General features: G+C 43.2%; 1 protein-coding gene across 1 annotated transcript in view; it reads left to right on the top strand.

Moving 5' to 3' along the window:
• SYN2 (synapsin II) overlaps positions 1-24,598 on the top strand; it is a 269,596-nt gene that overhangs the window by 167,713 nt on the left and 77,285 nt on the right. The window contains exons 3-5 of the mRNA XM_043976114.1: positions 955-1,046; positions 7,798-7,954; positions 19,779-19,868. Of these exons, the coding sequence (XP_043832049.1) occupies positions 955-1,046; positions 7,798-7,954; positions 19,779-19,868 (339 nt within the window). The remainder of the gene's footprint in view (positions 1-954; positions 1,047-7,797; positions 7,955-19,778; positions 19,869-24,598) is intronic.

Here is a 24,598-nt window from a genome sequence, read left to right as displayed (position 1 = left end):
TGGATGGATAGATGGATGGATAGATAGATGAATAGATAGATAAATAGATGGATAGATGATAGACAGATAGACGGACAGGTGGATGGATAGATAGATGAATAGATGGACGGATGGATGGATGGATGGATGGATGGATGGATGGATGGATGGATGGATGGATGAATAGATGATAGATGATAGATGATAGGTAGGTAGATAGATATACACATGCATACATATATTATATATATATTATATATATAATCTGTGATACTCTTCTTACAAAGATTCACTCTTTATAATCTCATCCAATTGATTAAGGGTCTCCATGATCAATTCCCCATACACTATTGATGGTGGTAGTCCTAGGCACCTAGGTGGATAGAGCACAGAATCTGGAGTCAAGATCTGAATTTGAATCCTGCCTTAGACACAGAAGCTGTATAGCCCTGGGGAAGACTTTCAGCTTCTCTCAGCCTCAGTTTCCTCATCTATAAAAATTAGGATGATAATAACACCTACCTCAAAGTATTGTTGTTTTGCATTAAATGAGATAAGATATGTAGAATAATTGAGGTTTTTTTCTTTTTTCTTTCTTTATTTTGTGGGGCAATGAGGGTTAAGTGACTTGCCCAGGGTCACCCAGCTAGTAAGTGTCAAGTGTCTGAGGTCAGATTTGAACTCAGGTCTTCCTGAATCCAGGGCTGGTGTTTTATCCACTGCACCACCTAGCTGCCCCCAGTAGAATTGTTTTTTAAACCTTTAAAGCACACTACTAAAGTGGCCAACATAGGACTATAACTCAGTTCTCGTGATTCTAACAGCGTCATCGCAGTCCCGTGCTGACAATTAGGCAAATTTTCAAGTGGTTGAAGCCAATGTAGAAAACCCTGGCCCCCAACTCAGTATCCCCATCCCACTGGGAGCTTGTCTTGTACAGGACTGTGATCTTACTCCCCTCTCTTGTTTTTGTAGGCAGAGTTTTCCGAGCTCAACCTGGTGGCCCATGCCGATGGAACCTATGCCGTGGACATGCAGGTCTTCCGAAATGGCACAAAGGTTGTCAGGTGAGTGTTTGCCTCAAGGTCAAAGATACTGCTGACCCTTAGCACTGTCCTCCTGCCCTATTTGTGATGCCACAGAGGACAGATTTCTCCCTGACCTCAGAGGCCCTGGGGCCCTGAGTTGGGCAGTACCCTTGGTTATATTTAGAGCCTTCTGTGCCAGTTGCACATATATGTGCACATGCACATGAATACATGCACATACATGCACATGCACGCAATCATGAATGCACAAAAATGCCCAAGAACACTTACGACAGTACCTATAAACCTATGTATTCCCCTGTCAGTTTACATAATTGTATTCAGGAGAGCTGGGGGCCCCAGAGCAAGGAGAGGGGGAGGGGGAAGATTCTTAGTCAAAACACTGAAGGAGGGGCCTGGTTTGGTAGGGAAGAAGAGGTCCTCCTCCCCCTGGGGTCTCTGCCTTGACAATAATTTGGAGGTTTTATGGCTCTCTGGAGATCTCGTCTCTAGTGGGGTGGAAAGACAAGGAAGGAGAAGGGAAGTGGCTTTCTCTGAAGTCAAGCCTTTGGGGGGGGGGGAAATAATCAATCAGGGAGTATTTAGTGTGCTGGGCCTAGCCTCGTGCTAAGCTCTAAGGAGGATAAAATGAAGCATAACTAACACATAGCTCCTGACTTTAGGAAGCTTAAGGTCTAGTTGGGGAAACAATGAGGTGGTTCAGTAGTTAGAGCAGCAGGCCTGGAGTCAGGAAGACTCATCTTCCTGAATTCAAATCTGGCCTCAGACACTTACTAACTAAGTGACCCTGAGGGAGTCACTCAATGCTGTTTACCTCAGTTTCCTTGCCTGTAAAATGAACTGGAGAAGGAAATGGCAAACCACTCTAGTATCTCTGCCAAAAAACAAATACCCACATAAGGTCAGGGACAGTCTGACACAACTGAAAAACACCTGAATGACAAGAACAATATATGTGCAAAGGTACTTTTATGTAATTACCAGGCAGTAGTTGATTAAGTACCCTATCAGTGCAATAGAAGGACCCCAGGGTCTGTCTTTGGATTCCGCCTTTCCACATTTTTATTGATGGCTTGGATAAAAGCATAGATGATATGCTTATCAGATTTGCAGAAGACATAAAATCAGGAGTGATAACACACTGGGGGTTCAGAAAGAGCTCTTGCCAGCTAGAACTGGTGAGCCAAATCTAATAAACTGAAATGTAATAATGATGAAAGGAAAGTCCTACTCCTGGGTTTCAAAAACCAACTATAAAAGTATAGGGCAGGGACAGCTAGGTGGCACAGTAGATAGAGCACCGACCCTGGAGTCAGGAGGACCTGAATTCAAATCCAGCCTCAGATACTTAACACTTACTAGCTGTGTGGCCCTGGGCAAGTCACTTAACCCCACTTGCCTCACTAAAAGAATATATATATATATGGCAGATGAGGAACAGCTAGACAGTATTCATGTGAAAAACCACAAGCTTAAACATAAATCAACAGTGCAATGTGGCTACGAAAAAGGTAATGAAAGTTTAGACAATATTAATAGAAGCATAATGTCCAAAACAGTGGAGATAGTCCCATGTATCATTCACCATAAGTACATTCATACCTAAGATCTGGCTTTGTTGGCATCTCCTTGGACCACTTTCTTTTCTTCACGGGGATATACCAGTGGGGACTCAGAACTCTGCCTTTGAGAGATATAGAATTAATAAAGAGTCTTTCATAACAGCTCCCCAAATCCTGATAGATTTCATGAGGGGATAACAACACCAAGGTTGTACAATTTTTTTTGTCTAGTTACTCAAGCCGGGAACACCTACCTATGTCTTACCCTTAGAATCTACTTTTCCCCAAACTCCTACAACTCAGGACATATACAGAGTAAACTCTAGAGTTCTATTCCCAGACACCCTTTCCCTGAGACTTATTACCTAGTAGTCTTGCTCCTGTTCTCCACATACAGTTGATAACTGTTCCCTACTATTCCATTTCGCCCTCTGCAATCCCTGTTTTAACAACAATAGTTAGCATTTATGTGTTTTAAGATTTGCAAGGTACTTTACAAATAGTATCTCAATTTATTCTCACAACAACCTTAGGGGATAGATGCTATTGTTATCCCCATTTTGCAGATGGGGAAACAGAGGCTGGAAAAAAGGCTAAGAAACTTTCCCTGGGTCACACAGCTAGTATCTGAGGTGGGATTTGAACGTAGATCTCAAATCCTATGATCTATCCATTGTGTTACCTACCAAATTGCACTTCATGTTAGACCCATGCCTTTTCCTTGGAACTTACTCTGTATTTACCTATAAGGGTGTATATAGAGATAGAGATGGGGATAATTTTCTTCTAATAGAATAAAAATTCATGGAGTGCAGAGATTATCTGGTTTTTGTCTTTGGACCATGCCTAGTTCCTGGCACATAGTAGGAATTTTATAGATGATTGTTGAATTGATTAGCATCGAATGGTAAGACCTGAGTTGGCCCTTGAAGGATAAATATGCAAATTAGGGTAGGCAGATTGAGGATGCATTTCAAGTTTGTGTGAAGAGGGAGAGAAATGCCCTGAGCAAAGACTTAAGCAGGTAAGGAAGGTGAGCACCCCAGCCTGGGTGGAGGAGAGGATGCATATTGGGAAACAAATAGGTTGATTCCAGGCAAAGTGAATGAGTTCTTTATTATAGCAGAGAAAAAAAACTAGAATGAGGAATTTTCTAGATATTTGGTTGGTTTCTATTATTCAAATCCAGCCAAGATCCCAAAATACCTTTAAATTCTCAGGTGTCACCCACTTCAGGTGTTCATGCTGAGACTACGGGACCAGATGTCAGGGATGCTATAGAGAATATTCCTGAATTTAGTGGAAGGCGAGCCTTGGTGAACTCTGAGGTTCCTTCAAGTTCTGAGAATCTGGGGTTCTACATACCAGAGCCCCTAGAGGTGCCTGGTCAGAAGCCTTGGCTGAGCACCATAGCAATTGAAGGTGACTCTATAGAAGGAACCCTGAAGAAAGCATCAGAAGTCTTGGTTTTAAACCCCTGATCCCTTGCTTACTAGCAATCTGACCAGGGGCCTAACCTCTCTGGGCCTCAGTTCCCTCAGCTGTAAAATGAGGGAGTTGGATTAAAAAACCTTTAATGTCCCTTCTTGATGCAAAAGTATAATTCTAGGGTATATTTGTGCCAATGGATCTTCATTGGTGAGAAACAGAAGGGACCTTTGGGATCACCCAGTCTGACTCCCTTGTTTTTACAAATGAGGAAACTGAAGGCCCAGGAGAGTCTTTTGCCTAAGATTATCTAGGTAGTCAGTAACAGTGGTGGGCTTCCTCTGACCCTGGATCCAGCCTACTTTACACTGAACCACTTGGGGAAGAAATGTTTCTCTTTTTGAGGTATGGCTCCTTTTGGAGACCAGAGCCAGGAGGTAAGAAGCCCAGGTCCTGAGGGGCAGCAGTTGGAAGCAGAGATGATTTCCTGGACCAATTTGAACCAAACATTAGCTGCCAGGTGGAGAATGTTCTGTCCTCTCTGCTTCCTGCTTGTTGTTGCTCAACCTCAGTGGCATGAAAAATATTTGTTCTTTTCCCCACCTTCTGATTTGGGGTAAGCCATCAGGGAGGAGAACATTGGGTAACTGGTGGCTTTCATCAGGCTGCCCAGTCCTTTGGCTCGAGAGGTTGGGGTGGGGCTGGCCCAAGGGCTGCCCGGAGCCGAGTCCTGAAAGATTGAGCTTGAGAACTAGGGTTGGCACATGGGTAGAAGGGTGAAGGCATCCAAGTTCATCTCCACCTTCCCTTTCCAAGCCTTTCTCCTCCTGCCTAGCTCCCACAATTGGGTGTTTTTCAGCATCTAAAAAACTAAGCCCATTTATACTAAGTGGCTTGGTTGGAAGTGTCCCTCCTGGCACCCAGAATCACAACCCTCTTAAGTGTTATCTTCTTCATGAAGACTTCCTGGACTACTCTGGTGCTAGATGATTTCTAATGTCATTTCCCTCTAAAAACCTCCAAAACTTAGGTTATCCTTATTAAGTTCTTTTGGCTTTACATCATCTTCATTTTCCCTCCCCCCCTCCCAGAGTAAATAAAGAATTTTGAGAGAGAGAGACAGAGAGACAGAGACAGAGACAGAGACAGAGAAATTCAGCAAAACTAACCCACACATAGATCAAGTCTGACAGTGTATACAGTGTTTCACACCCATAGCACTGCCCTGCCCCGCCCCCACCCTGCCCCCTAATCTCTCCAAAAAATAGAGAACTTTGCCTTCTCATATCTCTTCTTCCAGGCCAAGTTTGGTTATTTGCTCGATTACACATCATTTTGTTTCAGTTGTATTGTGGTCAATTTCGCCATTTACTTTGTTTTGTGAGTCCTATATCTGTTTACTTCTCTTGGCATTAGTTGATGTTTTCTAATGTTTCTCTAATTCTTCAGATACATCATTCCTCAGGGCACATTCCCGTCACTTTCATCTGTGCCATTTATGTTTTAACCTATTTATGTAAGCACTAAGCACACAGCCTTGTACTAAGGGCTGTGTGTGTGTGTGTGTGTGTGTGTGTGTGTATGTTGGCTCCCTGATGGGGCTCCAAGCTCTCTCAGCTTAGTCTACCCTATGATTTCATGATGGTGTGTGGCTACATAAAGCCTGCCTTGCTCATACAGTGACCAGTTGTATGCTGGAAAGTTCTATGAGCCTTGTGAGTTGTTATGACTTCCTCATCTCTGAAATGGGGATCATAGCCACTCTTCAGGGTGCTGGGAGGATCAAAGTGAATAATGTGTGCTTAAAGTTTCTCAGTTTTAAAGTACTATATAAATGTCGTATCATCATCATCATTATAATTTGGGGGCTGGGGAACCGGACCTATCATTTCAGTGGTGTAGTGTTGGTGAAGAGTAGAGGCAGTTAAGTGGTATAATGGACAGAGCACTGGACCTGGAGTCAGAAAGACCTGAGTTAAAATCCAGCCTCGGACAGTTACTAGCTGTGTGATCCTGGGCAAGTCACTTAGCCTCTCTTGGCCCTGGCTTCCTTGACCATAAAATGGGGATAATAGTAACACTTACCTCCCAGGGTTATTGTAAGGATAAAACAAGACAATATTTGTAAAGTGCTTAGTACAGTGCCTGGCATATAGTCAGCATTTAATAAATACCTGTTTCCTTCTGTCTTTCCCACAAATGCCAATCAGGACCTACTGCATTGAAAATATTCAGCAGGCAGCTGGTGATGTGGGACTGGAGTTCAGGAAAGAAACTAGGGTTGGAGATGAATTTTGGAATCATCTGTGTAGAGTTGATCATTGGACACAGAGATTGACCATATCATCAAGAGATAATGTGGAAAGAGAGGAGCGCCCAAAACAGAGTGTTGTGGGACACTCACAGATGGGGAAGAGAGCTGGCTGATGAATCAGCAAATGAGACTAAAAAGGAACCTTCAGACAGATGGGTTGAAGGATAAAGAGAGAGCAGTGTCATGCTCTCAGCAGGAGAGGCCATATCCAAAAAGATGTCAAGAAATCATGTAGGATGAAGTTTGAGGAAATGACTGTTGGATTTAGCAGTTCCAAGATTTCTGGTGCTCAGCAAGGACTTGTTGAATGTCTTAGCTATGGGATGAGGTTAGGCAATGAAACCTTCTCAAGAAAGACAACAGTGGAATGGGGGAGGTGGGAGGTGATGGCTTCCCTCTTGTAGGAGGTCTTCAAGCAAGGGGTATGGAGCAGTGAATTTATCTTAGAGCATGGGACAGGCTGCTGAACACCATCCCAACACTAAGATTCTGTGATACAGTGTAGTCTTTAGTCTATTATATACTATTTGGTATATAGGATTTAGAGTTGGAAGGAGCCTTGAGATTATCTGGTCCATGGGTTCTTAACCTTTAATGTGTCATGTATCTCCCTTTGGTAACAGTTTGGTGAAGCCCATCCATCCCTCCTTCTCAGAATGATGTTTTTAAATATTGAAATACAGTCATCAGGCAGCTAGGTGGCACAGTGGATAAAGCACTGGCCCTAAATTCAGGAAGACCTGAGTTCAGACACTTGACACATACTAGCTGTGTGACCCTGGGCAAGTCACTTAACCCTCATTGGCCCACCCCCCCACCCCCCCAAAAGGAAATAAATACAGTTATCAATGTTTTTTTAAAAATCACAGAGAACAGGTTAATAAATTCTGATCTAGTTGAACCCCTTCATTTTACAGAGGGGGAAACTGAGGCTCAGGAAAGGGAAATTACTTGCCTAAAGTTAAATCACTGATAATTGGTAACCACTGGGTTTAAACCCAGGTCTTCAGGCTCCAAAACCTGTGCCTTTTTTTCTACACCAGTGATGTCAAATTCAAATAAAAAGGAAGGGTCCACAAAATCATACATATTGACTTCAAAAAACACATATTAACATTATCTGTGTTCTACTGTGTTTTTATTTATTTTTTAGAATGTTTCCCAATTCCATTTTAATCTGTTTGGCTTCACTGACCATCTTGGCATTACACTATACATTGGTCTCAGATCACAGATATGTTAAGTGACTTGCCCAGGGTCACACAGCTACTGTGTATCTGAGACTGGATTTGAACTCATAAAGATATGTGTTCCTGATTCCTGAGAGCCTGGTGCTCTATCCTGTGCAGCACCACCTAGCTGCCTGGGGATATATTAAGGGTCTGCACACCGTTCCACTCACATCGGGATGTAGATGGAGGAGTCCAGTTGCGTAAACAGTCTCTGCCTCTATTTTCCTCTTCAGATCCTTCCGGCCAGACTTTGTGCTTGTCCGGCAGCACTCCTTTGGCATGGCCGAGAATGAGGACTACCGAAACCTGATCATTGGCATGCACTATGCTGGCATCCCCAGCGTCAACTCCCTGGATTCCATCTACAACTTCTGTGACAAGCCCTGGGTGGTGAGTGAACAGAGGGCTGGGAGATACTGGGGGAGCCTCAGGGTTTCCTTTGCATTGGTCCTTGTGGTCGTGTCTCTCCTGAACCTTGAGGAAGGGACCCTGGTGATAAAGGAGGCCATGGGACCTGTGGCCTCCAACCTGCACCCATCCCATGGCCAGCAGAGGGCCCAAGAGGCCCCTAGAACTTGGAGCCTGGGCTGAAAGGAGGTGGGAGCAGAGATGAGCAGAGTGGAGGGTGCATGCATGTGTGTGTGTATGTGTGTGTGTGTGTGTGTGACACCATGTGTGCATGTCCGTGCATGTGTGTGCCATGCAGACAACCCTGGCACAGAGAATGTTCTGGGAGATTATATCTAAACAATACATCCATTCTTTAAGGATGACCTGAAGGGCATAGAGCAGCTGTCAGCAGTCACAGAAGAACAGGGGGTAGCAAAAATGCATGCCAGATGTCACAACTCATGATGTTTGCTGAAACATGGCGCAGCTGTTGGATGGGAGCTTCATGAGACTAATAAGAGCTGAGAGGGGACAGCCCAGACCAGGCTGGATCCATGCTGGGTGATTCTACAGCTATCTCTGCTAGTGTGTATGTATGGAGGATGTCAGTGGGACTCCTCTGTCCTACACACACATGCTCATATTCCCATACACATGTATACGTCCATACACAAACACATACTCATACACGCACCTGTACACCCCCACACCCATACACCAACCCACACACTCACACACTCACACACACTCATATACCCATACACACATACAATCATACACATTTAGTCTTATGGACCTATACATACACACACTCATACACCACATATACACTCATATACCCCCCACATACTCATATACCAGTGCACACATTCACCCCACACACACACACACACACTCATATACATTTATCATTCAGCTTCTCATTGGGACTGCCAAATTTCTAAGACTAGACATTGCAGAGAAGGAAGTAACCAGCATTGGTAGAAGGAGTTTCCTCACCCTCAAGTTTCCTATACCAATAGAATCAAAGATCCAATCCCTATCTCTATGAGCCAAGCATTGTGCTAAGGAACTGAGAGTACAAAAACACAAATGAACCTCTCCTTGCTTTTGAGGTAGTTGCATTTAGTAGGGAGAGGTAACAGGAAGACATGGATGGATGTATCAAAAACAGGGATATGCTAGAGCCAACCTAAACCAGATTGTGATTGTTAAATTTTCACTGAGGGGGAAGCTAGGTGGCGCAGTGGATAAAGCACTGGCCCTGGATTCAGGAAGACCTGAGTTCAAATTCTTACTCAGACACTTGACACTTACTAGCTGTGTGACCCTGGGCAAGTCACTTAACCCCTGTTGCCCCATAAAAAAACAAAAAGCAACAACAACAAAAATTTTCACTGAGTTTCTAGCTGTCAGAAAGCTGAGCTGATTGTTAAATTTTCATTGAGCTGATTGCTAAATTTTCACTGAGCATTTATACCTCAGAAATCAGCAAACACTACAAATCAGGGCTTAATTTATTGTTGTATTTAATTGTCTAGTCTTTAGAGAGTGATGGAGAAATTTAACCATTGAGATTAAACCTAAAAGTGGGTCAAAAACATTTTTTTAGGGAGTTTGTTGTTGAAGATTTCCCTTCAGATAGATATAAGGTAATTTGGGGGGAAAGGCACTAGATGGTGGATGGATCAAGAAAGGTCTCATGTAACAGGTGGCGCTTTAGCTGAGCTTTAAAGGTAACTTGGGATTCTAAGAGGCAGTGGAAAGGAGGGAGGGACATCTGGAGATGGAATGTAGTATACGTGGAACACTTGGGCTGCATTAAAGAGTGTTTGAAGGAGAGAAATATGTATCATAGTTCTGGGAAAGTAGGTGGGAGCCAGGCTGTGAAGGGCTTTAAATGCCAAACAGAGGATTTCTTCGAAGTTATAGGGAGCCAAGGGGCGGCTAGGTGGTGCAGTGGATAAAGCACTGGCCCTGGATTCAGGAGTACCTGAGTTCAAATCCTGCCTAAGACACTTGACACTTACTAGCTGTGTAACCCTGGGCAAGTCACTTAACCTCCATTGCCCTACAAAAAAAAAAAACAACAACAAAAAAGAAGTTATAGGGAGCCACCGAGGTTTATTGAGCTGGGGAATAATATGGTTAGACCTCTGTTCTAGCATGATCACTTTGGCAGCAGTGTGGAGGAGAGATTGGAGAAGGGAGAGAGACTTAAGGCAGGGAGATAGGTTAGGAGGCTCAAGGGGGTGGATACAAGAGCTGTAGTGAAGGAGGAATTATGAAGACTTGGCAATTGAGTGGCTAGGTGGGTTGAGGGAGAGGGAAGAGTTAAGGATGAATCCAAAGTTGTGAACCTGGGAGCCTGGAAGGCTGACTGCTTTGGACTGAAATAGAGAATTTCAAAAGAGGCCTGGGTTTATAGGAAAAGAGAATGAGTTCTATTTTGGATTCATCGAGGTCTTTGTAATGCCCTACAATGCCTAGGACAGGGATGGGCACCTAGCAGACACTTGGTAAATATTTGCCAAATTGAATTTTAAAAACACAGGTGACTAAGCGGCTCTTTCAGTCCAGACATGGCACAAGGCCATGGCCTCAAGCAGACAGACAGCGTCCAGTATTTAGGATGTTGCTTCCCAGTCCTTCCTAGGAAGTGGGAGATGGACCTAGTTTTTCACACCTGTGGCTTTAGAAGACAATCTTTGGCTCTCTTGCCAGCTCAGGCTTGGCCTCCCCTCCCTGTTGTTGGTGGGCTCTGTTCAAAGCCCAGCTTCTTGGTATAAGAAGTGGTGATGTGTTTTAGAAACCCCAGGAGGTTAAGGGGGTGGCTGCAGTCCTGGTGGGCCGGGCCTAGTGAAGACATCCCTGGGTCACCCAACTCAATTAGAGGCAGGGTCAACCTTCACCTGTGGGTAGGAGCATTCAGCTTCTCGAGGGTCTATTCGGGGTCAATGGGGACCAACATTTGTATAAACTGCAGATTTGATCCTAAATCTACAGAAGACAAGGAAGGAGAGAGGGATGATTGAGACTCTGGATGACAGGGTCAGGGATCCAAAGTCCTTGCTAGGCTGGAACCCTGGACTAAATCTAATAAGGTGAAATTGAATAGGGATAAATTATGGGATCACAGATTTAGAGCTGGTAAGGATCTTAGAGGCCATCTCATCCAATCCCTTCATTTTATATTTTTGGGGAAAATTGAGGCCTAGAGAGTAAGTAGAGGCCATAGGGAGTAAGTAGAATAACCAGAATTTGAACCCAGCACCTTTGGCTCCAAATTTAGCACTTTCTCCCCTCTACCATGCTACATCCAAACTTTGAGGAGCAGGAGAACAATCCCCAGAGGAAGGGAACCAGGTGAAACGCCCTGAGGTCAAGTGATGAAGATGAAGGACTCAAGGATGCTTAATCTTGAAGTGGGGGAGGGGAGACACGCGCACGCGCGCTCTCTCTCTTCAATGATTATATGAGTCTCTTTCCTGTCTCTCCCCAGAGCTGGGATTCTCCTACTTTTCTCTTCACATCCCCAGCCCTTAGTACAATGCTTTGCAGCTGGAAAGTGGGTAATACGTGTCTTTTCATTCTGTCACAGAAGAGGGATTAGGCCTGTACAACTTGATCCCAGAAGGTTCCGGTTGGAATGATGAGTGAAAGTTATAAGTAGCAAATTTAAGCTTGATGCGGGGATATTATAAAGAGAAAAAAATAATCATGACAAAAGCTAACATTTACAAACCATTTTAAGGTGTGCAAAGTGCTTTGCAAATATTGTCTCATTTGATCCTCACTGTAACAGTGAGGTAAGTGTTCTTATCCCATTTTACATATGAGGAAACTGAGACTGAGAGAATTTGGAGGACTTGCCCAGGGTTACAGAGGTAGTAAGTGTCTGAGGCAGGATTTGAACTCATGTCTTCTTGACTTCCTGTCTAAGACTATCCTCTGCACCACATAGAAAAACACATGGACCAGGAATATAGTGAGAGTAAGTGAGGGACACCTGAGGGCTCCATTGGCATCCATGGAAGATGAAAAGAATTTGAGGAATTTTCCCAACATTTTGCATGGATCCCTTTTGGTAAATTCATGGGCAGACACAGACAAGAGTCAACTAGAATGGACAGTCACAGAGTGGTGGCAATCTTTTCACTGGTCCCACATGTTTAAGATTTACCATTTCATCATTGTGGGCATACCCTCCACCAAGACAGATTGTGACCCTTCAATGACTCACTGGACAGTGTTTGCGATTTCCTAATGAAGATTTCCTCACCTTCCTGCCAGCCTTGCTCCATTAGCCTGAGTCTTAAACCACCTCCAGTCAAAGAATCAATTTACAAGCATCGATAGGTACTTACTTGACACTGTACCAGGTATGGAGGACAGATGGACAAAAATAAAACCATCCTTGCCCTCAAGGAGCTTAAATTCTACTGGAGAAAAATGTACCCATCTAACAATAGACAAAAGATATTCAGGAAATACAAAGTAATTTCAGCAGATGGTGCTAACATCTATGGGATCAGAAAAGGCCTCATACAAGTGACAGCATTTGAAGGAAACCAGGGATTCTAAGCAGTGATGCTAAAGGAGTGCATTCCAGGCATGAGGGACAGCTTGGGCAAAGACATGGAGACTGGAAATGGAAACCAGCTCATGAGGAAATATCAAGAAAGCTAGTTTGGTTGGATTGAAGTGTGCATAAAGGGAAATAGTTTATAATAAGGCTTGAAAGGTGGTTGGAATCAGGTTGTCACAGGCTTTAAATGCCAAGTGTAGGAGATTCTATTTGTCACCAAAGGGGACGCCAGTTTTGTTTCAAATAACTCCACATAACAATGGAGAATCATAGTGTGACTTTAGTGGAGGGGTGGGGCTTAAAAATCAAGGTTTCATGTGGTAATACTTTAAAAGATCTGTGGTTTTGTTGCTTTGGGTCCCACAGTTGACTTACTGCAGATTGCAACCCCTCTGTAACTTGGTTAAGTATTCCAGAGTGGTTGTGAATGAATGAATGAATGAATGAATGAATGAATGAATGAATGAATGAATGAATGAATGATTGAATGATTGAATGAGTAAGTGAATGACAAATACTTGTTAAATACTTAACAATGTGCCACCTACCATGGTAAATGCTGATATTTCAACTATAAAAGCTAGAGAGTTCCTACCCAAAAGGAATTTATATTCAAGTAATGGGAGACAATGCATATAAGGGAGTGGTCAAATGTTTTGTAACTTGCACTTGGCAAGGATGGTCATAGACTCTTAGGAATGTAGATTTAGTACCCAAAGTTCTCTAGGCTAGCTTAGCCAGAGAGGGGAGTGTCCCTTTCCCCATCACCTAGACAACAAAGGACAACTCTAGTGGAGTCTTACGTGTTTCATCTAAGTACCAGCCTAGCCATCCCTGGAGCTATCTCCATAATGAGGCTCAAAGCATTGGGGGAGGAGGACTTGGGTCCTAGGGCCCAGAAAGCAGCTGTTTCTTAGTGAGAGAGGGTGGGGGCAGGGGTCTTAACGGAAAATCTGCTGAAGCTGTGCTGACAAATGGAGCTCAGGGTCTTTCCCATTCAGTTCAGCTGGAGATGTGGAAAGCCGGGCTTTCAGTTGGCCCAATTCCCATGAATCCTGTTCCTGTAGGCTAAGCCCCTTGGCTCCTCAGCCCAGCCTCTGAAGGAAACACCTGTCCCTAATCACATATTTCAGCAGTTTCTTCCCATTCTTTCCTCAACTGCAAAATCACATTGCACTTATTACTGGTGAGTCTTGCCAAATCCTACATCCCACCAGCCAGTTCTGATAGCCTGAATCTTTCAGATCCTTGGAGAAACCAGGGCAGCTACTTTTCAGGCAGCTGCAAACAAGCTGCTCTGCCCTTCACACCCAGACCAGCAGCTCAAACCCCTCAGCCTTTCTGAACCTCAGAGAGAGTGTAGGGTGCAATGAAAAGAGCAAGGAATGAACCAGGAAACTGTATAATGGAGTGGAGAGCCCAGAAGATGGGTCTAAGTTAGCCAACAGATGGTTGAGGCAGCTAGGTGGTACAATAGATAAAGTGCTGGGTCTGGAGCTAGGAAGACACAAGTTCAAATCCAGCCTCAAACATTTATTAGCTATGTGACACTGGGCAAGTCACTTAACCTGTCTGCCTCAGTTTCCTCAGCTATAAAATGGGGATAATAAATAGTACCTACCTACCTCCCAGAGTTGTTTGTTGCAGGGGATCAAAAGAGATAATATTTTTTGAAGCATTTAGCATAATGCCTGGCACATAGTAGATGCTTAATAAATGCTTCCTTTTGGGCAGCTAGGCGGCGCAGTAGATAAAGCACTGGCCCTGGATTCAGGAGGACCTGAGTTCAAATATGGCCTCAGACACTTGACACTTACTAGCTGTGTGACCCTGGGCAAGTCACTTAACCCCAACTGCCTCACGAAAACCAAAAAAAAAAAAATCAACAACAAAATCTAAAATAAAGGTCTCCTTTCTTCCTAAAGCACAGGTCTGACGATGTCACTCTACTTATTGAGAATCATCAGTGACTCAATATTGCTTCTGGGATAAAATACAGTCCTACCTTTCTAGGTTTATTGCACTTTGATTTCTTCCGCAGTCCCACCAAACTGACCAACTTGGCATTGCCAGTGTGTGAGATGATTATCTCCCACCTCCATGCCTTTGCCCGGGCATTTTCCTATTCCTGGATTGCTTTGACTCTTCATTACAACCTCTTAGAATTTCAGACTTCTTTCAAAGCTTAACTCAAAGTTCTGCCTCCTATATGAGAATTTTCTGGATCACACAAACTATTAGTGCTCTCCCCCCAAACTACCTTCATGTGTAACAGGGCTACCACAAGTCACCAATCTCACTTGTGCTACTTGACTTGTTCCTATATTTAATCTTATCAGGCTGACCTCTAGAGTAATCCAAGGTATGTTTGTATATTTTATTATAAATTAATAAACATTTTATACATCTCTCAATTAATCAATTAAGCTCAGATCCTTCATCACAGTTCATCAAATATTAATATTTCGTTATCATCATACATTATTATACATTCTTTTCATAAATGGAAGAAACCTCTTTTCTCAAGATTTTAATCTCCCTATTAAATTCTTTGATCTCCTGGGGCTAAATAAACATTAAAATGACTGAAAATGCTTTTTATTAACAATTGAAATTAACAATTGAATTAACAATGAAATACATGATAAAACAAAGACATTAATAACTATTTACAGTATTTTAGCCATGAGAAAGATCACAGACAACATTACTAGTGATCATCACAATAATGGCAGTTGATCTTTTCCAACTTCTGCAAATACAATCCCATCATTCAGTTCACTCAAGATACCAAAAAAAATCTCTAATTCTTGTCAAAATACAAACATCAAAAAGGTTCCATAAAGATAAAAGACTTCCATCTTCTTTCTCTGTCCTCTCTAGTTTCTCTCCAACCATGATGGGAGAAGTCTCATCTTCTCCCAAACTTTTACTCTAATTAGTTTTTCTAAAGACTCATTCTTCATAAGTTGTCTATGTTTCCTCACGAAAATAACAGTTGAAACAGTCCTAACAACAAAGAAGTTTCTGATCGCCTTCTCTATCTGTCTTCTCTGTGGTTTCTCTCATAGATCTTCATGGAAAAATGTTACCTAGATGCTCCTTGATACCATAGAATGGCAATTAAAACAGTAACTTTTAGCTGCTCTTCTTTAAAAGACAGTAACTGTTACCATACCCTCTTTAGGAAAGATTACACTTGTATTCAGTTAGCTGTTGTATTCAGTTAGCTGGGTGGCACAGTGGATACAGACCCAGAACGCTATCCACTGCGCCACCTAGCTGCCCCACCTGGAATATAACAGGAGCTTTGTAAATTCTCTCCCCTTCTTCCCTACCCTCCCCTAAAATGGAGGTTGGATTAGAAAGAAGAGAGATTGGAAGGACCAGTTAGAAGCCTATTATCATACTCTTTGCCAAAAGTGATGAGGGATACATTGGGACCATGGGAATGGAGAGAAGGGGATAGATTTAATAGATAAATTGGAAGTAAAACTTACAATTGATTGGATGTGGGGACTGAAGGAAAGAAAAGAGCCACTGATGCCTCTCCCTCAGCCCATGATGGTTGATAAAGACTAGACAAATGGAGAGGTGGATTAATGGATGGTTGGAGGTCCAATCTACTCCAACAGGTGTTTATTAAGCACTTACTATATGGAAGGTACTGTGAGAGATGCTGGGAAGATACACACAAACGCAAAATATGAAAAAATCCCAGCTCTGCCACTTATGACCCATGTGACCTTGTTCAAGTCACTGAACCACCTTGGACCTCAGTTTCCTCACCTGTAAAATGGGAATGTGCCCACCCAGCAGGATTGTTAAGAGGTTCCAATAAGTGAAAGACACTTTGGAAACCTCAGAGTGCTCTAAAAAAGAAATGTAAAGCGTTACTGCTATTATCATGATGACAGGTGACTCTCTGACACTAACACCCTGTGTGACCTTGGGCATGAAACCTCTCCTCCCTGCACCTCAGTTTCCTCTTTTGCAATTTGAAGGGGTGAGACTGGAGGACCACTAAGGTCCCTTCTTACTCTAAATCTACTTATCCTTGATCACTCAGGTTTCTCTAGTGATAAGAGAATACAATTCTGCATATGAAGTTAATTAGAGCAGTCCAGAGACGTCCCCAAATGCACAAAGCCTTGTTCTGGCTTCTTCCCACCCTCCCTTCTCCCCTGGGAGTCTCGGCCCTTCCCAGACTGCCCTCCACCCCTGCCTTGCTCCTGGAGCACTGTTGCCCTATGACCTCCTTCTTCACCCCACCCCCGTGTTTCCCAAGACTGAGCTGCCTGCATGGCCCCAGCCACAAAAAAAGAAGGTAGTTTGTTTTTTTGTTTTGGTTTGTTTTTAATCTCTCCTATGCTGCTGCTGCTCTCTCCTTGATTCCCCCTTCCCCTTAACATGTCATCCTAGTTACTATGGCATCTTCTGTGAATCCTAGGGTCTCTTAAAGGGTGCTTCCCGACAGAGCAAGGGAGACTGGAATGGAGCAACATTAGCCAATTTGTTCCTCATCCACCTGCCCCAGGCCCATGCCAGGTCAGGGTCCCAGGAGCAGGGATCCCAAGAAGCCCTACGCCCTGTAATGTGCCATGCCTGGGATTGGGTGAGAGTTCATTCTCCCATTCATAATCTCGTAGTATTGCCTTTGGCACTGGATCGGAACAGCAGGGAAGGCTGGATGAACACCAAGTTCTCCGGTTCGCCATGCTAAGCTCCTGCACTAATAGCATTTCATGTCTTTGCTTCTTCCTGTTAATGGGAGTGGACAAATTCAGGGAGTGCTGGTTCTTCTTTTCACTGTTGACCTTGGCATGGACCTTCCCGGTTTCTTTCCTTTGTCCAAGCTCCCTGATGCAAGGGGCAAAAGGAGGCCAAGGGGTCGGAGATCACCAGGGTCAGGCACAACGCTGACTCGGGAAGGCAGCCTCCCATCTCTCCCATTATATAACTGTGGTCCCACTCCCTTCCAAATGTTCCTACTGCCCTGGAATCTGAAATAGGGTCATGGAAGCTCAGATGCTCTGTTTGGAAGAGCACAAGAAGTGTGATCCCACCCCCAACCTGCTCACCCTGAGCCTGGCCCGTTCATTGCCAACATCTTCAGGCTCTCCCCAAGCCTCTTCCTTGCTACTTCCCATCATGCACCACATGACATTTTTGAGAGACAGATCACTTTGTCCTTCTGACAGGCTGCCTGAAACTCTCACCATTGGGGTTCTCCCCTGGGGCCCTTCTGGACACACGTAGTTTGGTTCAGGGATTCTATTGCCCAGGTGTGGGAAGGTTTGAGTGCAGAGGCAACTCTGGGAAACTGAGGGTACTTTGTGCCAGCTGAGCTCCCACACTAGGAGGCCCTGGGCAAGAAGAAGGATTTATGAAGTTCTGGCTATAGGATAGGGCAGTGAGGAGAGAGGGGAGAGAGAGCTGAGGAGGACCGAAGGCAAACTTTTCTTCCTTGGAAGTGTGTGTGTGTGTGTGTGTGTGTGTGTGTGTGTGAGAGAGAGAGAGAGAGAAAGAGAGAGAGAGAGAGAGAGAGAGAGAGAGAGAGAGAGAGAGAGAGAGAGAGAGAGAGAGAGAGAAATGGTGTTTTTGAAGAGTGAAATGATAGAAAAGCACCTTGTTTGTCCAGCATGGTACAATAGGAAAAAACCCTGCTTTGGGAGTCAGAGAAACTGAGTTCAAATTCCAGCTCCACCACATGCAACCTGTGTGACCTTGGGCGAGTCCTTTCACTGTCTCTGGTGTCAGTTTCCTCACATGTAAAATGAAGAGGTTGGGCTAGGTAACCACTGAGATAGATGCCTTCTACATGTAAATCTTCCTTCCTTCCTCCACCTCCCCTTTTCTCTTTTTCATTCTTCTCTTCTTCTTTCTTCTCTTTCTTCCTCTCTCCCTTTGCTCCCTCCCTCTTTTGACTCCCTCCTTCCCTCCCTGTTGGATTTGAGTTGGACCCATAGCATCTACTTACCTTGTATCATTGATCTTGACAAATGATTTTCCGAACATACAGATCTGACCATGAGGTCCCTAGGACCCTATTCACTAAACTCTGGTGGTTCTCTATCCCCTCCAGGATCAAATAGATAATCCTCTGTTTGGCTGATAAAGCCCCTCCCAGCCTGGCCTCTTTCTATTTTTCCATTTTTTCTTACTCTTTATTCCCCTGTGCATACTCAGTGAGCCAGTGGCATCAGCCCTCTTCATGTTCCTTGAACACCACGGTCCATCTCTCATCTCTGCCCCTTTGCACTGGCATGTCTGGGAAGCTCTCTCCTCACCTCTACCTACTGAATTCCTTCAAGATTCAGCTAAAGGCTCACCTTCTGCAGGAGGCTTTCCCCATCTCCCATACTACCTTCTGTCTGTCTGTCTGTCTCTCTCTATATGTATATGTATATTTATGTATATAATATATAATATATGTTTTTAAAATATGAGCTCCTTGAGGGCAGGCACCATGTTCTTTGCCCCAGAACTTAGCCTGGAATATAGTAAGTACTTAATAAATATTTGTTGATTGGCGAACTGTCTTTTCATTTATTTTTTTCCATGCATTAATTTTCCTTCCTACTAGATGGTAAGCTCTTTGAGGGCAAGGTCCCTGTCTTTTTGGCAGCTAGGTGGCCCAATGGATAGTGTTGAGCCTGAAGTCAGGAAGATCATCTCCCTGAGTTCAAGTATGGCCTCAGACACTTACTAGCTGTGTGACCCTGGGCAAGTCACTGAACCCTGTTTGCCTCAGTTTCCTCATCTGGAAAATGAGCTGGAGAAGGAAATGACAAATCACCTTAGTATCTTTGCCCAGAAAACCCCCAAATGGGGTCATGAATAGTAGGACGTGACTGTAAAATAACTGAAGAACAAAAATAACAAAGCCTGTCTTAATATACCTCTGTATTGGGGGCACCGTCCCTGAATTCAGAAGGACCTGAGTTCAAATCTGGCCTCAGACATGACATTTACTAGCTGTGTGACCCTGGGCAAGTCACTTAACCCCAACTGCCTCACTAAAAAAAAAACACCTCTATATTCCCTAGGACCTAAAAGGAGTCCCTTCTACATAGCAGACTCACAATAAATATTTGTTGATATATTAACTGATCTTCAGATCACCTGGGACTGAGATGTTGGGCCTGGAACTGGGAAGGAGGGAGGGGGCTCAATAGAGTTGCTCCAGGGTACCCCCCTCCCCAATGGTTTAACATATTTTGTTTTCTTTTGCAGTTTGCCCAGCTGGTGGCCATCTACAAGAATCTAGGAGGAGAGAAATTTCCTCTCATTGAACAGACATTCTACCCCAATCACAAAGAGATGGTAAGTAGTGGGGAAGGCATTTGGTTGACGGTGGAGCTGGGGGGAATAATAAGTATACTCAAGGAACAAGTGACTCCTTTGTCAATTAACTGAATTCAGGTTGTGGGGAGAAAGGCATAAAACTGAATTGCTTGGGGCAGCTAGGTGGCTCAGTGGATAGAGCACTGGCCCTGGATTCAGGAGGACCTGAGTTCATATCTAGCCTCAGACACTTAACACTAGCTGTGTGACCCTGGGCAAGTCACTTAACCCCAATTGCCTCACCAAAACAAAAAACAACAACAACAAAACAAACAAAAAACTGAATTGCTTTAGATTCTTAGCTTTGGTTAAGTCTCCTTCCATCTAAATGCTGAGATGAAAGAAGGCAGAAGAAAGACAACACATTCTCAAAGAATGTCAGCTATTTCAGGAAATTAAGTTTTTTTGGCATCTGTGTATCTATTACAGTGCCTGGTACATAGTAGGTTTTCAAAAAATGCTTATTAAAGGAATGAATGTAATTGAACAGATAAGTCCAGGAATCTCACACCTAGACTAGAAGATGGGTTCTATTACAGGTGCTACATTGGGAAAATCATATCATCTTTCAGTTTCTCAATATATCAGATGGTGATGGTAATACCCATCTCACAAAGTGATTCCAAATATCAAATAAAATGATAACATACATGTCTCTAATGCTTTAGGCATCATACCATGCTTTAATCACAACACAATTATTATCTCCATCTGACATGAGGAAGCTGAGGCTCAGTGAGGTTAAACAACTTTCCCATTATTGTATAACAACTAGGCAATCAGGTGGCACAGTGGATAAAGTACTGGTCCTGGAATCAGGACATTTACTAGCAGCATGTCCTTGACCAAGGCACTTACCAGTGTTCTAAGCAACTTTCTAAGACTGTAAGCTGTAGAGGAGGTATCATTTTGCACTGTTAGAGAGTATTTCCTCACTTTGTAGTTCCCTGTACCAGTAAAATCATAGGTTCAGTCCCTATATCTCTCTCTGCATGCAAAACACTATGCTATGAAGACGTAAAGCAAAACAGTTCCTCATCACTCAATAAATGTAAGATGGCATTCTTATTGTCATGATGACTATGTATCTGGTTCTTCTGGTCACCTCCCACTTCTCCCTGACTGTCCTTCTATGGTACTACCCTAGGATATATGGAAGGGAAGGGTGCAGGATGACTTGATAGAAACGAGGCCTTGTGACACAGTGAGAAGAACCCTAATCAGATCTGGAATCAGATGACTCGGGTTCAAATCCTCTCATTTCCACTCACTCCCTGCATGATCTTGGGCAAATCACTCCCACTTCTCTGGGTCTCAGATGAGTTTCTTCAGCTGTAATATGAAGCAGTTTGACTGTATGGCCTCTAAGGCCCCTTCTAAAGCTATGATGTATACTCAATCTATATTTTTTCTATATAATTGTGAGTTCAAGTCCTTTTCTCCTTCCCTTCAATGCTATTCCCCTTCTCCATTAGGCCTCAGGTTCATGGTTCTTCTCTGCTGGCTCTACATAGTCTGCTAGTGCATCTAAGACAGGAGTGGGAAGCAGACATGTTGCTCAAGTTCCAGAATTCATAGGATCATATATTGTTCGATCTGGAGAGGACCTTAGAACATAGTATTTTAGAGTTGGAAGGGACTTTAGAGATGATCTAGTTCGGGTCCCCCTCCTCCTTTTTTTGTAGTTGCTTAAACTGGGGCCTAGAGAAAAGGATTAACTCATCCCGGATCACAGAGACAATCTGAAGAGTTGAACCCAGTTTTCTTGACTTAGTACAACATTATCCACTTACCACAGGTTACTTCTCTTTTCCCCTTAATTTCAAGGGCTAGAAGTCTTGTCTCTGGGCAGGCCTGCATGTAAGAGTTTTGAAGTTATTGAATAGGGATTGACAACTTTTCAAAAATAATATGTCAAGATTCTGTTCTCTTTCCTTCCTTTGGGCGAGGGGTGTATGTGGGGGCAGGTTGTTTTTGGTTTTGTTTGTTTGTTTTTGCTTTTCATTGACTACAATGTATTATTTTGTCATTAGTAAGGAATATATTCAATATTTCTGCATTTATAAATTTCTATAAACATGACCAATTTGGGGGGAAGTGCCTGATACAGCTGAGAAATATTTATATTCCTTTTTATTTACATTCATTAATTGCCAGAGATCCATCATACCTTTCTTTTCTAAAATTCTTTTCAGATATTTAACTTCTTTCTTTAAAAAAAATTAAACATTTTTATTTAAAGTTTTGAGTTCCAAGTTTGATCCCTCCTAACTTTCCCCCTCTCCTTGCCCTCCCCATCCTTAAGACTAAAGAATCAGATATAGGTGATAGATGTGCAATTATGTAAAACATTTTCATATTAGTCACTTTGTACAAGAAGACTTGAATAAAAGAAAAAAAAAGAAAGAATGAAAGTAAGCAATAGTATGTTTCAGTCTGTATTCAATCAATAGCAGTTCTTTCTCTGGAGGTGAATAGTATGCTTCATCATTAATCCTTTTGGATTGCCTTGGATCATTGTATTCCTGGGAATGGTTAAGTCATTCATAGTTTGCCATCAAATAATATTGATGTCACTGTGCACAGTGTTGTCCTGGTTCTGCTTACTTTACTATACACGAGTTCTTGGAAGTCTTTCAAGTTTAAAGGGAAGGTTTGTGAACTTGGGAAGGGAAAGGTTCTTGGCTGATATCAATTCTTCACTCTTAAGGGTGGTTTGAGATGTGGGAAGAAAATAGGGGATATTGCTTGTTTTGAGCACCTAAGTATCATGCTGAGGAATACTTTGTTTTGGGTCACTGAAAATCATGCTGCCTACAATATTAATAAACCCAGCTCATTGCTGTTTCTCTGTTATCCTGTTCACATAAATATTTCTGAGAATAACTGGCTTAGATTTCATGTTAGCAAAGGAATTAAAGGGATCACAGCCATCCTATCATTGTATACCCTACCTCTGCCTCTTAGGATAATGGGTAGACTGTTGAAATTGGGGTCCAGAAAATCTGGGTTCACTTACTGCTTATGTGAGCATGGGAAAGTCACTTTTATCAACCTAAGCCTTGGTTTCATCATCCATGAAATTGGGGCAATAATACCTGTAATAACAACTCATGAAAAAGCCAGCTCATTTCTTTGACACCCCAAGGAGAGGAGGCTTTAGGAGAAGCAGCTTATTATGAACACAGAAGATGGGTTCACACCCTGCCTCTGTCTCTCACTCCCCATTTGATCTCAGACAAGTCATCCTCTCTGGCCTTCAGTTTCCTCATCTATAAAATGATGGGGTTGAAATAGATTACTTTTGAGATCTCTTCTAGGTCTAAATCTTTGATCCTATACTTAGCTCTAAGTCAGCCTTGCACTTAACTGTAATTCTTTCTTCATGTTTCATTTATAGTGAGAACATTGATACCAATCAGCTCTTCCAACAGCATCTCCATTCATTGATCATCAGACAAGACCCTCATGTTTAGAGGACCAACAACCAAGTTCAAGTTTATAGATGGTCTAAAAACTGATTCTTAGTCCTCTCTGCCCCCACCACATACACAGGACTGCAGGTGCCCAGGACTGAGGAATGCTTGGTATTTTTCTGTATTTCATGGGTTGCCACAGCCAAAATAGTGAGCACCAAGCAGCCCAATTCCTGGTGAAGCGCCTCTATGCCCCTAGCTAGGGTGCCTACCCTCACAAAGCATCTGCATTATCAGAGGGAGCATGCAAACTGATGGGCACCACAGATCCATTTGGGTAGCTTCCTCCTAGGGTTGCCAATGCTGGAGAGTTAATGAACACAAAGAGCTTTGCAAATTTGAGTGTGCTTCATAAATAGTTGCAGTGACTCTTAACCTGTCAGGGAGGTGGGATGATAAACGGAGGGACGTCCCAGATTTCTGGTCTTTGTGATATTACAATGCCCGCATTATCTATGGTTCAACTTCAAATAAGCCTCCGTTCTGCAGGACAATGTTAATCTCATTGTCTCAAGGGGATGGAGCTCCTTCTGGGAAAGTCAGAATCCAGTTAATTCACAATCTGAGTTTTTAAAGATACCAGAATTTTACCCTGACCTATTTCAGATTCCAATGATTTATGCCCAGGACCCTCATCTTCCCCACCTGTGAACACTACCTGAGGGTTATTGGATGCTGAGGAACTAAGTGGCTCCCAGCCAGGTGCTCCTGGGCTAATGGAAGCCTCCATCCTCCCTTCCTCCTCCTTGCTGTGCACCAAAAAGGGAACACTCTGTGCCTGTAAAATGGAGTATTCTCCTCCAGGGAACACACACGCACACATGTCACCTACACCCTCTCTTCTCAGTGGTAAGCTGAACTTCTCTAATGTGAAAGAGAAATAAAAGCACACATTTCAAAAACACAAGACTCCCTAAACCAAAATAAAGCAAAACCATCTGCCTTGTCTGTCTGCCAGGCCCTATGGAGAGTCAGGGAGTCAGACAAGGTGATGGCTGGCTAGGGACTCCCAAGAACTTTTAGTTCCTTCCTCTAATAACTTCAAAAGATTGTGAGCTTGGGACAGGTAGGTGGTGCAATGGATAGAGCACTGGCCCTGGACTTAGGAGGACCTGAGATAAAATCTGGCATCAGACACTTATTAGCTGTGTGACCCTGGGCAAGTCTCTTAACTCAAATTGACTCCAAAAAAAAAAAAGATAGTGAGCATGAAGTCTTTTCCTTTTTGTAGGA

This window comes from Dromiciops gliroides, chromosome 1 (genome assembly GCF_019393635.1).
Source record: "Dromiciops gliroides isolate mDroGli1 chromosome 1, mDroGli1.pri, whole genome shotgun sequence".
NCBI classification, from domain to species: Eukaryota; Metazoa; Chordata; class Mammalia; order Microbiotheria; family Microbiotheriidae; genus Dromiciops; species Dromiciops gliroides.
Note: the sequence above shows the minus strand (reverse complement) of the source record. Positions and strands in the feature narration are given on the sequence as shown.